The following is an 18,139-nucleotide window of genomic DNA, read 5'->3' as shown; positions in this document are numbered from 1 at the left end:
AGGTCTCACCTGTGACTTTGTCAGCTTACCTGTAATTATATGTCTGCCTATGACTGTGTGCTACTGCTACAGTACATGAATAAGTATGAGTTGACTGATTTTGGAAATAAAAGCTACCCATTTGCTCTACTATGCCATATTATATATACTGTATATTTCATATGACTCACCTTTTTTCCTCCAGTTATTGCAACTTTCTGTAGTTTCCGATAGCAGAACTTGGCATATGTGCTGATAGGCAGGCCTGTTAGGAGACAGGAAAACCAACAATGAAACCCCAAGAAACAGCACTCGCATTCCTGCCATTGAATCACATAATCCAAAACCGGTCCATATGAGAACCTGACATTAAAGAACATATAAACTAATGAATGGGTGTGCTTCCCCTCCCAAGCAGTGGCAGGCAGGCCAGTGGTAATTGGAGAGACAAATGTGGATGGTGTGATTCTTCTGACATATGGGGGATTAGAACAGGCTCGTTGAAACTGTAAGGCTGGAGAAAGATTTACTCCAGTACATAAAGGTTTTACAGGCAGGAGCCGGCCTACACATCCTGTTCTCAGGTGATTCATCAGACGTATAGGTCATCAGAGGAAATGAGGAACACAGTGCTGCTGCCTTCTACTACCTGTCTTATGTAGCCTACTTTACACCTGGCTCAATCTATGTCTGAGACGTGCCACATCAGAGGAATGACATTCTTTTTTTGGAGGTGGCACATGCTTCCAAGAGACCTCACAACACAACAGCACTAAGTCCTCCATCACCGGAGAATTAAACTTGAATTTCAAACGCCTCCGTTTGTAAAAACAAAAAAGGAAATCACAATTTACCGGTCACCATCTACACTCACAAAAGGAAATCGTCCCCATTCCTCATTTCCGTGGAAACTCAAGTTTACACCAAACACCGGTTTCTCCACTTCCTCTGTACAGTCTGTTCAATTACACCCACGGGGTCCCAGTCTTGTCTCAGGTACCTGAACCAGTGCCAGATGGAACGCCACGTGAAAAAAAAAGTAAAGAGAGAGGGAAAAATCTCTTTTCCGGAATGTTCCCCTGTGCCAAAGCCCCCAGATTTATAGCAAACAGGTGACTCATGCATGTTTGCAACTGTTGTTAGTGTGACCAAGTTCTACTATAATTACATCTAATTAAAGAGATCATACCAATCATTTGCCCATGATCTGGAAGATTGACTTTCCCAGGCGTCCCAAGACTCCCAACACAGAGGTTGTGTTCGTTTGCTGTGAAGAAAGCAAATGTGGCGAGAGCCCCCATTCTTTCCTCATGCCGCAGTGACAATAGCACTGAACACTCATGGTGGTCTTAGTTTACATGTTGTATGATGGCTGTAGTACCATGAAAACAACGACGATAACAACAAAGAAAAACGAAAGCCAAGGAGAGATTGGCTCTTTTTAAGAGTTTGAGTACAGTTTGCTGCAACAGGCTGGGAACGTGAGGACACCTGTTTAATGATGAAACACAACGCCTACTGTAGGATGAGCCGATGACGTCTGTCTCAACATGGTTATTGTTTTTGTCTCTGAGCCTAGACGATGACACTTGTGTTAAGTAAGTCCCATTGTTTACCGAGCACCCCCCCCGAAACACACACACACACACACACACACACACACACACACACACACACACACACACACACACACACACACACACACACACACACACACACACACACACACACACACACACACACACACACACACACACACACACACACACACACACACACACACACACACACACACACACACACACACACACACACACACACACACACACACAAAGGAGTCGAGACTCAAAGCCCATTCCGTTGTCAGGCCCGGTACTGACAACAAGCCTCCAGTTCCCACACACACTACTCCCACCCTTTCTACTCACAGCTGCTCCATACTGTGGTCAGATGCACCGCACTGCATTCCAACTCTTCTATCCATCAGGCAGACAGCAGCTCTCATTATACTGTTTGCGTGGATGGCCTGCATGGACTTTTCTTTTTTGTTCTTCTGGTGGTTAGCCTTCATCGAGAGCAATAATAGCCCGGTTCCCTGAAGACATGATTCTTCTCTCACTAAAGACATTTGGAGTTAGTCAGCTACTTCTGGAGGAGGCTCTCTTGTTTTGGAGCTGTTCTGCATGTATGACCTCGTCTGATTCATCGATGTGACAATAATATTATGTGGGACCACCGTTCTGATGACTGTGTTCCTCTCTGGCGACATCATCAGAGCTGGTCATGTGGCCTGCCCTAATGAGAGCATGTGCCAGTGAGTAGGCTAAATGAGGCCGCTAGAATGACTCACTGAGCAGTTCATTGTGTGTCTACAGGGCCACTCTGACATTTTCAACCTACATATTTTTCTTCTTCTCAGGCCTTCCTTTCTTTCTGTGAAAACCATCCATTGTGTCTACAAGGGAAGCCAGTGCACAGCGTTTCATGTACGCACAGTCACTCAGCACAGTGCAAAACGCTCAATCCCACTTTGCCCTACAGGGAGCATAAATCCTTATGATTTCTATCTCTTGCAGATCCAAGATAGCCTTTCTTCTTTTTGAGCGTAGAGGACATTGTTGGGCAGTTCACAGCAGTTCACAGTAGTTCCATTCCAACCCCCTCAAACCCAAGGGTCACACTGAATACCTAAACTTATTTAGTTCTTTATTATTATTTCTCCATTAAGTTGATTAGCAAATTCTCCTTCAACAATGACCTACATGGTCATCTACAAGTGGAGTCACCATACACTTCTTTTCACCTGATAATGACGTGTGTAACACACAATTTCTCCCAGTTCCGGCACAACCAGCCAGTAGGAGTCACTAGAGCTGCGACAAAGACAAACTCCCTTGCTGGCTTCCCACTCATGAACACTGGATATGTCAGACTATCTCCATCTACCAATCATTCTGTAGACATGGATGGCTTGGATTTGACTATACCTGCGATGTTGGAGCTTTGTATTTGTGTGTACCCCATAGCGATGATTTGATTAGCTGAGCAATGTGTGTATCCCATTTGGGGATAAAAAGTGAGGACATAAAAGTGAGGACGCCAATTGTGATTGGCCGGAATGTGATGATGATAAGAGTGGCCCACACTTCACACAAGTGTGATTTTTATATAGGCCTATCCAACTTGTTACCACCCACCTCTACCCTCATCTTAGCCAGCAAACTTAGGGAGGGGAAGCAAAAGACCCAGTTATTAATATTTACCCTCTTCCTCCTCTGTATTCTGCTTTCGCTTCTTTCTGGACTTTGAGTTCTTCTTCAGCTTCAGTTCCTGCTGTTCCAATATGAACTGAGTCACTATAAAACAGAAAAGAGAACAGACATTAATTCAAGTTCAGAGTCCAGCTGATAAGCACAAGGACCAATTACATTCACCAGACTCAACATGAACAATGAGTTAATTTGATGTTATGCCCATACGTAAGTTAGAATATTATTAGAATATTAGAATTCCATTAGCAAACAGGAAAACATTAGAGGAAATGGCAGGAATTAGTTTAAAAATTAAAGACCCAATCAATCAACTCAAGTCACAGGTGGCGAAATGAGATGATGAGAAACACAGAGGGAGGGACGGAAAAAGAGAAACGGTGACCCACCCTGTTGCTCAGTCTGAGACTCACATTTCTTGTCGCTGGAGGGATCTGTGTGTCTCTGTATGTACCCCTCCAGGTAGCATCTGAACTTGGGCGACGGGGCAAAGAAGGCCAGGCTGACGGCCATGAGCTCCCAGCCGGCAGCCAGGCTCCTGGGGCTGGTGTTCCCCGTGGTCTGCCGGACCAGCTGGATGTACAGTTCGTCCCTCAGCCCCGGCATGTCCCAGCACTTGGTCACAATGAGCAGGGCACAGTGGCGACGGTCCAGCCGCGAGGGCCGGTCCCCCATGTAGGCCTGCACCAGCTTAAACATCTCGCACGCCTCCTTCCGAATGGCGCGGTTGCTGGTGACGAGCATGGGTTTCTTGATGGAGCCGCGGTTCCACGACAGCATGTTGGCGATGGAGACCCGGCGGCGGAACAGGCCCTGCGTGTGACTGTTGAGATGCTTGCTGGCCCAGTCCTCCATGCCCATCTCTGGTGGCGGGGGCTGCCGTAGGGTGGCATAGGAGAGCTGGTAGGCAGAGCCTCCTGTTCTGACTCCGTCTTCGGCGGCTGCCTCGCGGTTGTCATGGGCGACGGGCCGGTGTGGGCCCAGTGAGGCGGTCCGCCCGTCTACCATGCCTTTCTTCCTGCTCTCCAACTGAGCCTGCAGCTCTAGGGTGCCCACCTGCAGGACGAAGAGGAGGCAGGAGAGATGGACAAGAGAGAACAGGAGTTAGGCAAACAGTAGTTGAGGAGGAAGAGGGGACATAGACAGTGCAGCAGATGTAAAAACTGTGCGAGTGCAGCTGCAATATCTGTTGTGTGACGGCAGGTGCTGGGCTGCCTTTCTCCTGCTCAACTTTCTCCGGCTCCTGCAGTGCTAGGCCTCAGGGGGGGCGATTGAAACAGGATCTGAACATTCATTTCCTAAAACTGGAAAAGACTTGCAAAACATTATCCCTCAACTGTCTGCAAGGACCCTGGCCTCTGAGGAACACCCATACCAGTTCTGCCTCCTCTTCAACACTATACTGTGGTCAAGTCTCACACCAGTCCTCTCTGTGATCCCTACTTTGGGGCTTCATGGCCATAAGGAACCCTGAGCCAGCGGTTCAGATACCCTCTGCAAACAGCCAGGAACAACACACACTGGAGCCAAATCAAAGCTCAGAATTCATAAAACATGACACATTGTAGTATCTTTTGAATAAGACTATGACGCTATGCAGACTCGGTGAGCGCCAGACACGCTGGACTTTAGATTTAGGGTTTCTCCGTTAAATGGAGCGGATCACTGCGGCTTGGCATGGTTTCGGCAGTGGTTTCTATACGCTTGTATGGAGTTGATGGGTCTTAAATAGGTGGCAGGGGTCAAATCCAGAAGACCAACTGCAACCACGGGAGGTTTTAACTAGCTACAGACTAGAGACATTAAACATACGAGCTATTTTCCTAATATTCTTTTCACTCTTTCCATTACCCTTTTATACTGATAGCTTACAGATGCACCAAAAAAAAGAGTGGTGACTTAGCTGTGCAATAAGTTAGTAACACCAAAATGGCAGTTCTCCAGAAGGCCCTAAAATGTAAAATATCCCCACCGCTATGACACAGTCATAGCCTGTGTGTGTGTGTGTGTGTGTGTGTGTGTGTGTGTGTGTGTGTGTGTGTGTGTGTGTGTGCACGTCAAGTGTATCTGTTGTGTAAGCATATGTGCGTGTGTCATGACGATAGAACAGCAGGTATGAAGAACATTCCAGGACAGGCTTAGAGGGGTCAGTCAGAGCTCTTTGGCCAGTGTCTAATATTGCTATAGTGGTGCCAATAACAAATCTTGGTACCAACTCTCACCTCCCTTCCCTTCTCTCCATCAGCAGCCAAACATGGGCCATATGGCCCACAGCAGCCTTCCTTCCTGAACAGGGGAAGCCATGTCCTGAATCTCTCTGCCTAGGCATGGCCCCTGGTGCATTGCCACAGAACTAGCATGTGGGTATGGGAAAAGTGCTGCGTGGGGCAGATGGACGGTAAGAGGGTGACAGGTGCTGCTGGGATTGTGGCCATTATACTACTCTGCGGTGCCCACCGTCTAATATCTTGGACCAGTTGTGCGTTGGAGATTGGAATGTAAGAGGCGTTACCCACAGAATGGCTTCTGTTCCTTCTCTCATAGCCAGATAGGATCTTTTGCCCTTATTGTTTCCATCCCAGAGCGCTCTGCAGAATTAAACATTCCCTCTATGGTTTCACTGGAGTCCTGGAACTAATTTCTGACAGCCCAGACCATAATGTATGGAGGCATGGGTGTGATTTTGTTGAAGAGGCTTTAGAGATTAGGAGTAGCAGATCGCGGTGTGGTGCTCAGTTCCAAATTCTGCTGTGCTGCTTATATAACTTCTTTGGAGAACTCAAATACTTTCCTTAATTCAAATCATGTGCACCTGTCGTAACAACATCTGATGACGAGATGTTCACTGTTGAATGGCTGCATGTCTATGTCCATGTGTGTTAGTTAAAAACTATATATATATATATCATATTAAATCAAATCCTGTTACTTTTAGGATCCAATGTGCTTTTCAAATCTAATCAGACCATTCTTCCATTTAAGAATCTCAGAGGAGGGGACAACAATACAAAAAGCCAAGGGGTAAAGAAATATGCTTTTGTGGAGCAGAACTTGGCCTCATATGACACACTGAAACAGAATGGCTCCTGGACAGGCACCAGCAAACGTAGTACTTCCAGACAAAATAAAATGTAATCCAAGCAAACCCCCGTTGAATAAACGCAGCACAGCATATTAAAGACTCAATTGAAATCTTAACCAAGCAGGAAAATAATATTGGATTTATCTAAACGGATTGTTGTCTCTGTTGTCATTGTCATCAATTAAGGCCGCAATCCGTAACTTTTAAGCCATAACCAGGGCTTGATTACCCAAGGGACTGAATGTACATAGTGCATATAGGCAGAGATAAGTAGTGATATAGTCTCTAGGTTATTATATGTAAAATCTCTCTCTCTCGCGCGCACACACACACACACACACACACACACACACACACACACACACACACACACACACACACACACACACACACACACACCTGTGAGGATGGTCCTGGGGTCTCTGGTGAGGAGAGACTGGCCTGGCTAGTGATGCTCTTTTCCAGGGTGTCCACCTTCTCATAAGTCCTCTTCTGCCTCCCTTGGATCTCCAGGGTGCTCAGAGCCGGGTTACAGTGGTTCCCTGTCCTGCCCAGCGACCGGGCACTGGCACCACCTGTGATGTCCTCTCGCGATGAACACCTGCCCGTCGATCCTCCCCCCGCTCCATACCACCTGAGCGAGTCGGCGGGGGAGCGCGTCCGAGGCACCAGCGCCCTCTCGCTCATTTCCGGCTCCAGTACCGGCCTCACCTCCCGCATGGTGTTGGAGCGACTCACAACCTCCCTCATCTCTGCCATCAGCCGCTCATTAAGAGCACACAGCTCCCCGCTGCTACCCACGGACCCTGGCCTACCACCAGTTCCACTTCCAGCGCCCACACGCCTCCTGCTCTTCCTTCTCAAACTTGGCGAGGGACCTGTGGAGTAGCCGGAGTCCTGGTAGGTGGCTGTGCCTGTGGCCTGTGGCGTGGAGGTGGGGAAGTCCTGCGAGGCCTGGCTGCTCTGCCTGCTGTGTCGCGCCTCCATGGCCCGTTGCACGGTGGCCTCCAGGGCTCGCCATGTCTGCTTCTTCTCTAGCGTACCTGGACCTGGGGTCCCTGGCTCCCTGTCCCTTGGCTGGCCCCGGGCCTGTGCTTGAGGCTGGATGTGTGGCTGATGTTGGGTCAGGAGAAGGTCTTGCCTTACGGTAGGAGAGGGTGTGCGTGTGCGTGTGGGGACAGGAGAACCGGACATGTGCCCCAGTTTGGGGTCCACATTGACCATGTGCTTGATACACTCCAGACCTGCTGGGCTGTAGTCAGAGGCAGAAGGGTTCCTCTTGTGTCTGGAGCTTGAGTGTGAAGAACCAGGGTGCTGGAGGAGGCGAGGCTTCTGGAGGCTGTGGGTGGGGGTCGAGCGTGACAAAGAGGGCCCGTTGTGAAAGTGAGCCCCCTCAACCTCCATGTCCATTGGGGGCTCATCGTATATGGGGCACTCTCTCTCTGTCACCGGATCATCGTAGAGTGGTCCTGTGCAGCCGTACTGTGGAGAGACAGGGCGAGGCGTGCTGGTCTGGGATCTGTGAAGCATTGGGCTCGGGTGGCCGCTCTCAGAGGGCACCAGGCAGAAGCTGCCATTGCTAGCCTTTCTCAGGTGGTGTGCCTGACGTGTATCGGCAGCCGTTTTGCCAGACGGGGCAGTCTTATATCCCTGGGTGGAGCCCAGGTGTCCCACAGAGGCCTTGCTGCTGGCAGGGTGGAGAGTGAAGGTGTGGGATTTGCTGTGAGCACTGTGGTGAAGATGTTGTTGCACGGTGGGGATAGGCTGGCTCCGGCTCATGCTGTTCACCTTCACTAACATGGCCGCCTTAGTGCCTGGTGGGGGCTGCCATCTTTGAGCCAAATCTCTGCAGGAGAGAAAAACAAGATGTATGAGCGATGAGTATAATAAAAACCAAATTTACCATAATTATAATAGTAGTAAAACATAAAACATACAATATTTAACGTGTGTTTATCATAATTCAATTCCAAACGGGTGCATGTGTTTTGTCCAACATACTAACAGTCCTACAGTCATGAGTCTGACACCCTACCCAAAAAACCCAACCCTAAACCTAACCTGACAGGAAGCCTGGCAGGGGTTAGTTGTAACCTGCCACGGGCTAGTTTTAACCCGCCACGGGGGACTTTTAACCTGGCCATGGGTTAGTTGTAACCGGACGTCGGCAGCAACGGTGTTGTCGCACTAATGCCTGTCGGACTGTTAGTATGTCTAACAATTAACAAACATATGCACCCCATTCCAAACACTGGTTTGATAACAATTATTCACATGTGTTTTCCCACCCACATCCCCATGGCAGCACAAATACAGGCAAAATCTTCGAAGAAACTATTCCATCCATTTTAGAATAGCGAGGCTACAATCCAGAAATTCTTCTCTAAACATTTCATTGACCTTCAAAAGCCTGCACTCCATTTTTAGTCTAGGAGAGCCATAACATTGCAGTTAAACCCGTGAGACAATAACTCCAGTGTGTTGCGCTAACCAAGCTCCCTTAAGCACTCAGTGAATAACAGCCACACACAGAACTGAAACGAATCAAGAATTCCTGCGACTGTCTGTGATCGGATGGTGTGGAGAATGTGTCCCATATAATGCTGTTTGCGAGCATTCTTAATAAACCTCTTCTAGTGTAGACCCAAGAAATAACATTGCCTCAAGTTTTCTGAAACGCTTGACCAAGATTTGGAGATGGAATCAGTAGATTTTGATTTGAGCAATTAAGAGTTAGTTTTTTTTACATTCTCAATCTTCACAAGGGCAGCCATAGAGCTTAATGCCGTTCTCCCTTTCCAGCTTCAGATCCACTGGCACAATGCTAATCCTAGTCCTGACAGCAGCAGAAAATAATCTGTCATTAATATGGTCACACCGCTACGCCCTGTTGCACTCCACTCCACACTCCAGCATCATAATCATACCCTGAAATCAAGACTTGCCGGTTTCCATTGATCAAACACTTGTCCTCTGGAACTGAGACGTGTGGTTGAAAGCAGGCATTCACACACACGCACGCACGCACACACGCACACACACACACACACACACACACAGACAGCTACAACTGACTATGAATGACATGTGTGGTGTACTCAAGGTTAAGCGGATCTATCTTCTCTAATGATCAAAGGTGATAACATACTTTATGAGGCCCGGAGACTTACCTTCCTCTTCTACACCTTTCCTTTACTTAACTTCCAGCTGGGTAATTAAACCAGATCAAAGCTGATCACCTTCTGTCCTCGGTACATCCAAAACATAAACACAGCTCTACTATGCAGAGGCTCAAACTAAAGCGTTCAAAGGCTTCCTTTCCCTGTAAGCTCCATAACTTCGTGGAAAAGTGGACTGTAGGGCAGGAAAAGAAGGGAAGAGGAAAAGGAGGCGGAGGCGGAGTGCCCCCCCACCCCCCCTCCCCTGCGAATGTCCCTGCATCTCTCTGGAACAATACTGCAATATTTCCCCAGAGGTCCCAACAACCGACACAAACTTCCTTTTACTCCCCAAAGCTACTGCGTAACATTCTGTCTTTCCTTTACACTACCCCCCCCCCCCCCCCCCCCTTATAAGTGAGTCACGCCACCTCGGTGGTTTGAATGTAAACAGCCACTCTCGTCTTCAAACGGCCCTACAGATATGGCATCCATTCCAGGCACGGCCTGTAAACAGCTGGGCCGACGCCACCTGGCACAGGACCAAGACAGACTGCTTCAACCGTCGTCAACGCTGGGAATGCTCCAAATTCGTCGCCTTTTCCTCAGACGCAGTGACAAAATACCCTAACTGAACCAGTTCGCTGTCGGGCACACACACGCACACACACACACACACACACACACACACACACAGTACATGCGTGTGTGTGAGGAAGAGGAGCTGGATTCACTGCTATTGTTTACTAAGTGCTGGTGACTGTATGGGTAGTGCACGTGTGTGTGTGCGTGCGCATGTGTGTGTGTGTGTGTGTGTGTGTGTGTGTGTGTGTGTGCACGTGTGTGTGCGTGCGCATGTGTGTGTGTGGATTGACAGAGGGCAGCTGTGAACGAGTGGCCACTCTTTGTGCTCTTTGAACCGCTGAGAGTTTTCTCACTTACATCTTGTCGGGGGCAGGCGGGGGGGGGAGGGGGGGGGGGGGTGATGGCACCTCGACACCAACTGCAGACAAACAACCACAAAACAATTCTAGGCTCACTGCAGCACGCTGTTTAGCATCGGACTGTTACGGCAGGAAACAGTCTGCGACCCAACATCAAGGCTTCTCCCCGATAATTAAGCAGCAGAGGAACACAGGCCGAGGACCACACAAAACGCAAACCGCAACAGTCACATACCGTTTCCATTATGCATGGCTTCCCGCTCATTAAAATCGGAATTAATTCAAACAGCCAGACAAACAAAAAAGAAACACCAACATTTGAGAACGTTGAGCGTGAGTGAGTGGTCTACTACTTTAACAAGAAGTGACCTTGAACGAGTACTGACCACTACGTCCTGTCCAAAGAGGCCCATGTGCAGAGGGGGTGGAGCGGTGGCTTCCCTATACAGCACAAACAGGAAATGCCGAATGTACTGTTCGCGTACCACATGGTGGCCGGAAGCAAGGACTAATCCATGCTTATAGAGCTTATATCAAGTTTATAATGTCAAGCCTCATGAAAATATTGGCTTCATATGATGAGAAGATTCTACTTTCTTGGGACGCTAATCTCTTGATATGTGAAACGGCGAAAACAGCACGTCTACATTATGTCTATTCAGGACAGTGTTCACTATGTAGTTTGTGCTTCACGGTTATTGTGTGTCTTGGTTTGACTACTAGCAGTGATTTGCGGGTCTACAGCCAACTATGATATGCACACGGCTGCCATCTTGCCAGCAAGGTGCTACCTAGGTGCAACAAATCTGTTATTTCTTTTGTAGATTAGATGTATTTGTATGTCATTTTTTAGAAAGGATTGTTTTAGGTAGATCATATTTGTATAGAAAGGCCTAACCGGTTTCATGTTTTTACAACTTGATACATTGTTTTTTGTATTGTCCCTGTTAAAAAAACATAAATAAAATAAAAAACTTCCCATAGACAGCCCATTCATCCAAACAGAACAGTCCTATCTAATTGTATTAAATAACGTCAAACTCACAGCTGTACGAAAAGCTTGAATTATCCTCTATCTATCTGCAATGTGTTTGTTAAAAATCCACTGTAGACATGTTATGTGCTACTCCCTGTCAAGAAATTCTTGGCAGATGATTTTTTTTCCCCAAGTGCTGGAGTTTGGAAGTGCTCGTTGACTATCACTCAACAGCCCATGTGTACCACCTGTTTTTTTGCACATAATGCAGGAGGCAGCAATAGGTTGCTTTAATGATAACAAGTGCTAAAAACAGTATTAAAAAAAATAATAATAATAATGATAACAAGTGCTTCCAAACGGCAAGGAATTTCTTGACAGGAAGTAGCTCATAACATGTCTACGGTTGGATTTTTATGAAACAAACACTTTGCCGATAGCGAGACGATAATTCAAGCTTTTCGTACAGCTGCAATGTTGGTGAGTTTGACATTATTTAATACAATTAAAAAGGACTTTTCTGTTTGGATGAATGGGCTGTCTATGGGAAGTTGCACCTAGGTAGCGCCTTGCTGGCAAGATGGCAGCCGTGTGCAATGTGCATATCATCAATAGTCTGGTTTCCACCTACTGTTGATCTAATCCAGAGGGTCCCCGGCTAAATGATAGCTGTGTGAACAAAATGCCTGTCTGTAACTTTAAGAGTGTCCATTTGGTTTGGACTTTTTTGTGTTATCCTTTTAGCCTTAATGTCCGGCTGTACTTATTATTGTTATACTGTTATTTACATTTCTGACTAATAAAGTATTCAATCAAAACACAACGGAATAAATGATGCGCTAATAAAGTATAAACTGGTCATGTGATCCCGGGGTCCTTGAGGGATTCTAGGGAGTCGCCAGCTAAATAAATGGTAACTCTGAGAGGCTACACTGAGACTTATAAGGGTCTGTGGCCCTAAGCGTTAACGCATAGGAAACTGGGGGGTCCTTGAAATGAAAAAGTCTGAGAATCATTACTATATGTTCCTCTTCATATTCATGCTAAATGACATCAGGACCGTTAATATGGCCAAAAACAAACAAAGGAAACCCTATCCTGTGGATCGGGCTGAAATGGAACTCATTCAGGGGCCTGAGAGTGAGAAGCACTCTGCTGAGTCCAGCTCCAAGCATTGAGAGATAGGGATTTCATTGGGCTTTGTCTCTGTTGTTTGTCATTGTCCCGGCCAGGCTGGGACAGGACTAGTGTGTTGTTCCGCCCCTCCGGCATCGACACATTATGGTGTGTGTCAGCAGCGAGCGAGCAGACGCGATGAGATGATTATCACGATCACATGGGGGACGCTGGCCAACTACAACAGTAGAAGCTGTACACTGTCTTGGGTCTCACACTGAAAAGCTCCTAATCCCATTACACTGCTAGAACAACGCTCACATATTACGGAACCCCGGGTCAACCAAACAAAAGTATGAAAATACAAACCCCAACCAAAAGACAGAGAGAGAGAGACGTAGAGAGACAAAGACAGCACAAGTGTGAAAAAATGAGGATGAAAAGACCAATGAGGACGAGAGAAAGAGAGAACAGAGCTAGTGAGACAGAGAGGATGAGAATGTGTGTAAATGAGAAGAGGGGGGGGGGGATTAGTCGTGGGAGAGTGCGGAGAGGGAATGAGCGGGAAGGCTGGCATTCCTCAGGGCTCGTTCAGAGGCCTCTAGGGCGTGTGTGTGTGTGTGTGTGTGTGTGTGTGTGTGTGTGTGTGGAGCCTCACACAATGCATTGCTGTGCCATCGTCACGGAGACGGCTCTCTAAACAGCAGCGATGGGGTTGAGGGTCGGGGGAGTGAGGGGAGCATAAAAACAGAGGGAAGGAGAGAGAGAGAGAGAGGAATCATCCTAAACAATCAAAGCAGAGGCAGTCAGGCAAAGAGGTGGTCTCTTATGTAACACACGGTAGTGCTGACACACCACCTTGTTTGCTCTGCTTCAAGCATGAAGAAAGTTGTTTAACAAGGGTGTGTGTTGGTTGCTTGGTGCTGTGCTAGCATGCCTACCTGCTGTCAGGACAGTCAGGCATTTATCTTCTGTTTGCAAAAGGAGGGATAATACGCTGTCATTTTCTCACAGGGGATATGAATGAAAAGACATAATTACCATGAACTAAAGACAGACAAGCGACCATACATTTTCAGGGTTTCTCCCTTGTTTACAAAGTGATCATCTCCAGATCAGCTATTCACCCAAGTCCACACGCACACGTGCGCACACACACACGCGCATGCACACACACACACACACACATTCCTAAAGGGCCTAGGGAGATAGCTACTGAGACTTGCAGGACCAAAGGGAAATGGAAGATAAAATGAAGTTAGTGTCCTTTGGAGCCCAACTGGGTAATTCGATTGGCCCATGAGGCAGCAAATCAACTTAACGGTCAGCAAATTTCTATTAGTCTCAGCAGCTTGGGTGTCTCACGCCCATGACCAATGGCCCGGATACCTCATACACCGCTCTGCATATCCCTGTGGTCAGACCGTCTCAATAACCAACTAAATATATGCAACTATGGGGGCTATGCTAGCAGCAGATGTGGTGTCATTTTTCCGTCGCAACAAAATCCTGTGTGTTAATTTAACTTCAATTAATACTCAGGATTTTTCAGCGTTCTCCTTCCTTCCTGGAATTGTTGGAAAAGTCATCAGCTGAGTCATTTGGGCAGATATAATATGGATTTGGAGGTTCTTAAATATACTGCCTCCTCCCTCTGGGAATAACTTGCTCTGAAAAACAGGGGGGTTATTAATATCATCATCATGTGCAGGATGGGAAGAGGAAATGAGGTCACACGTACAGGCTGGGGCTCTGGCTTCACAATCACCACCGAGTGACGACCAATGTGATGAGTGAGATGTGCGTAGAAGGAAGGAAGCCAGAGAAGACAAAGGATAATTTTCTATAGACGTTACTATGCCTTACTAGCCACATCAGCAGTGTTCAAAATTTAAATTTATCTTGCTGAACAAACCGCCGCGCAAAGAAAAGCACCCACCAAGGTGCAACTTGAAAGGATGAGAAGCTTTCAACGACACCGATAGGCTCCTATATAATGCCTGTAACTTAAAGACACCTCCAAGGTTTGAGAGAGCCAGCTGTCGTGAACAGCTGAACCATCGTACCTCCCTCCGCTGAGCCAAGATGTCTACCAGCTGTACATATCTGTGGCACCCGCGGACCCACCCTGCTCGGAGCACTGGGCCCGGGCCAGAAGGGGACCACAGACAACCCTGGTTGTCGTTAATGAGGGAGCCAGAGTGAAAGTGAGGGGAAAAGAGACACACCTCTGAAATATGAACCTGTGTGTCTGCATCGGTCCGTCTGTGTGTACGAAAGCAAATCATGTAGAAATCATGATATAAAGTATCCTCCAAAGAAAGAAAGAATTATAGCTGCTAAGTGGCACGCTGCAAAATTGTGAGTTTCAATAGGCTCTTTGCACAGCAACCATATTGGAAAGAAATTGGGTCTGAAATTGGGTCTCTTCCTTACGTCCTTCACAGATCGTACAAAATAATGAAGACTCTGTTCCATTTATTGTAGTACAGTGGTTCTCAAACTTTTTTTAATTTCAAGGACGCCCATAACTCTGAGAGTGTACCTTTGTACATACTCTGTTCCAGTTACTGTAGTACAGTGGTCCTCAAACTGTAATTTCAAGGAGGACCCCCATAAGAATGTACAAATAGAACAATTTGTATAGTATAGAGACTACAGGCCATGGTCCCCCAGGGTATGTACTATGTAGATAGACCCCCCAGGGGTTTATAGACTCTATACTAGACCCCCTCATTTCGTCCCTATAGTCTACAAGCTATTTTCACACTAGGGTTCAAGTGGTTAAGGAAAGCTACTGCAATTTCTTGTTAAAGAGAGAGAGAAAGCCAAACTATCAAAATAAAGCTAAAAGAGAGGAGGTTTTGGAACGCACTCCTCTAGTTAAGAAACAAAAGCCGTATAGCTCTGTGTAATCAATGTCTATACAGTGGCTATAAACATTTACGACAGAGAAAGTGAAAAGTTGACTATATGAGAAAGGGGGACGATGTCACTCACTGGACCAAAGACATGAGGTAATGAAACTATAACCCAAGTTTAACCCATTCTGACCTGAGATCAGATTCATACGAGGTTTCCACTGCGGACACACACTGGTCTGATGAACCCATTCTGACATGAGATCAGATTAAAAAAATGTCAGTCGTTCTTCGATCTTTCAAAAATAGCAGACCTACAAGCTCGTAGCGCGCCACTCGGTGGCGCGCTATGAGCTTGTAGATCTGCTATTTTTCAATAGCTAAAGCATAACATGATGCTAACACCAAAATGGGTGCCCGGTCAGAATGGGTTAAAAGAGTAACTTTTTCATTGTTAAGGGGGAAAAAAAACACCCCCGCCTATATCATTAAGGGCAGACTTAAAACACCATCTGGAGAGACGAGAAATGAGCTTACCATGCTTGGAGCCCTGAGATAAAACAAGCCATAGTATTTCCAGTGCATATTAAAATGTTTCTGCTGGGTCCTGGACTGGAGAAGTGGTGGAAGATGAAAGTGTGAGAGGCTTGTGTTCGCCCTATAAACATGTCCTTGTGTGACTCATTGAGAATCTCTGTTTACCCGTATTGAGACTCTTAATCATTTCCTAAATCAATTCAGCGACCATTTCTCCGGGATGACTCACAGACAGACATCGAGGAAACCTCCACACGTTTTTGTTATTATCTGGGGGTGATGGACTTCTTTGAACTCTCCAGACTAAATAAAAAATAAATAAATACTTTGAAGAGAAATCCTAAGGTCACCTCAGAGCGAATGAAGAATTACGAACGATGATTCTACTTAAGTCCTTGTATGTACAAAAACGATATGCTCATTTGGGCGGCCATAACTGAATGGTTATTGGTAGAGAGCCCCCGACTCGGCCAGTCTATATCAAAGTGTCCCTGAGCGAGACCAGGGACGGATTAACCCCCACGAGGGCCCCTGGGCCGGTAATCTTTGCAGGGCCCCCATAGCGCACGTGCCTGCAACATTTGTGTTTTTCCGTGTTTTTTCATGTTTTTGACTTAAATTTAACTAAATCAATGGCCAATGAAAGTACTGCGCAGTCCAATTTCCCCGAAGGGCCACTTAGAGCCAAGGGCCCCTGGGCCACGGCCCCACTGGCTAATTTGTCCCTGAGCGAGACCCCCCTGTGACAACACAGTCACTGTCACAGTTGCCTTTTAAAACCTTTGTAACTCAAAACACATCTTCAAAAGGTCTTCACTTTCCATTCAAATCACCTCACGAATAAGTAATAAAACATCAAAGTGGGAAGTTTCACGTTAAGCAATGAAACATCAGCGTCTGGCAAAAGGTTAAATAACAATCTCTCAATTGGAGTCTGTACATGTTAAAGCGAGCTAACGATCCGGAACAACGAGTTCTAAGTGTTTGATGTCATGTCAGGCTGAATGAATGCAGTCAGTCTTCAGAGCAGCGCTGTATCATTACACAGGCTTAAATAAGAGGGCACATACTAGTCATTTAGTGTTCACTACACGGCAGCATAACTAGACTTCCTGCTAGAGAAAGCTCCCAGTTGACCCTGGGGACAAATGGGCTTAACTAAGGGGCTTTTCCTCCTTCTCTAGTGGTCCATTATGACCCTTAGACCAACCCACAGGACAATAGAGTGCTGTGACCCTCACGTGAACCACTCTGTGTCGGGGTGACTTCTGGGTTTGCCGTACACTGCACTGTCATGAGCTCTCCGCAGGCAGTAAACATTCACTCAAACGCAAACTATCTGCTCTAATTTCAAAGTAATTTATGAAGGCAGCCCACACACAGTGGGCAAGGGGCACGCATGCATGTGGTTCACACTCACACATATGCCACAGGTTATCTATGGTGAAACATCATGCAGATGTTGCATGGACGATGACCCCTTAGTAGTAATGCCACACACGCACGTGCACATGCACGTGCGTACAAAGGTGAAATACAGTACAGATGTTACTAACTTGATGATCAGTTCCACCTTTCAGCGCCACATCATGCAAACAGATCAGTGTGCCTCTGTTCCCTCTACCCACAGCCACATGTGACACGGTTGTTTACCTCCGGAGAACAAGGTATTTTCCTGATGAGCTCCACAGGCTCAAAATCCCCAGAAATCCCCAGGACATGTGATAAGACTTGCCCAATGAGTAACAGCTTTGGACACGCATGCACGCACGTGCACACACGCACACTCACACGCACACACCTACAGTATACAGTACAGAGTACACTCCCTACACACGTTAAGACAGATATGAACCTTGCGGATACAAAGAGCGAGAAGGGAAGATGACTCATCCAACCAGTGCATAAGATAACACAGATGGTCTGTTGTTGGAAACTTTAGAAAACATGTCCACCTATTATGATGACCACTCCTCCTTTATTTATAGAGTGAAAACAAAAGGAAACTAGCAATGGAACAAACGGGACAAAGAAAGAGCCCTATTGGGTTTTTTGTGGGTTTTTTAAATAGATTCACAAACTAAATGTTCCCATTTCTGTTACAATTCTTTAGGTAAAATGTAAGGAAAGAATGGGAATAAATTATCTTGCTAGGAATTGTTTAAAATAATGGAAAAAATCACTTAAAATATCACTTAAAATAGAGAAATGTATGTG

The 18,139-nt window shown here is 46.6% G+C and overlaps 1 protein-coding gene across 2 annotated transcripts in view; it reads right to left on the bottom strand.

Annotated features, from left to right (window-relative positions):
- arhgap46a (Rho GTPase activating protein 46a) overlaps positions 1-18,139 on the bottom strand; it is a 38,248-nt gene that overhangs the window by 4,337 nt on the left and 15,772 nt on the right. The window contains exons 3-6 of one of the 2 annotated variants that reach the window (XM_080785170.1): positions 6,730-8,176; positions 3,638-4,304; positions 3,243-3,335; positions 171-244 (exon numbers count right to left, since the gene is read on the bottom strand). In XM_080785170.1, coding sequence (XP_080641296.1) covers positions 171-244; positions 3,243-3,335; positions 3,638-4,304; positions 6,730-8,176 — 2,281 coding nt within the window. The remainder of the gene's footprint in view (positions 1-170; positions 245-3,242; positions 3,336-3,637; positions 4,305-6,729; positions 8,177-18,139) is intronic. The other variant, XM_080785171.1, reaches the window with a different exon arrangement.

This window comes from Protomyctophum bolini, assembly GCF_963924005.1.
Source record: "Protomyctophum bolini genome assembly, chromosome: 2".
Taxonomy (NCBI): domain Eukaryota; kingdom Metazoa; phylum Chordata; class Actinopteri; order Myctophiformes; family Myctophidae; genus Protomyctophum; species Protomyctophum bolini.
This window is presented reverse-complemented; position numbering and strand designations above follow the sequence as displayed.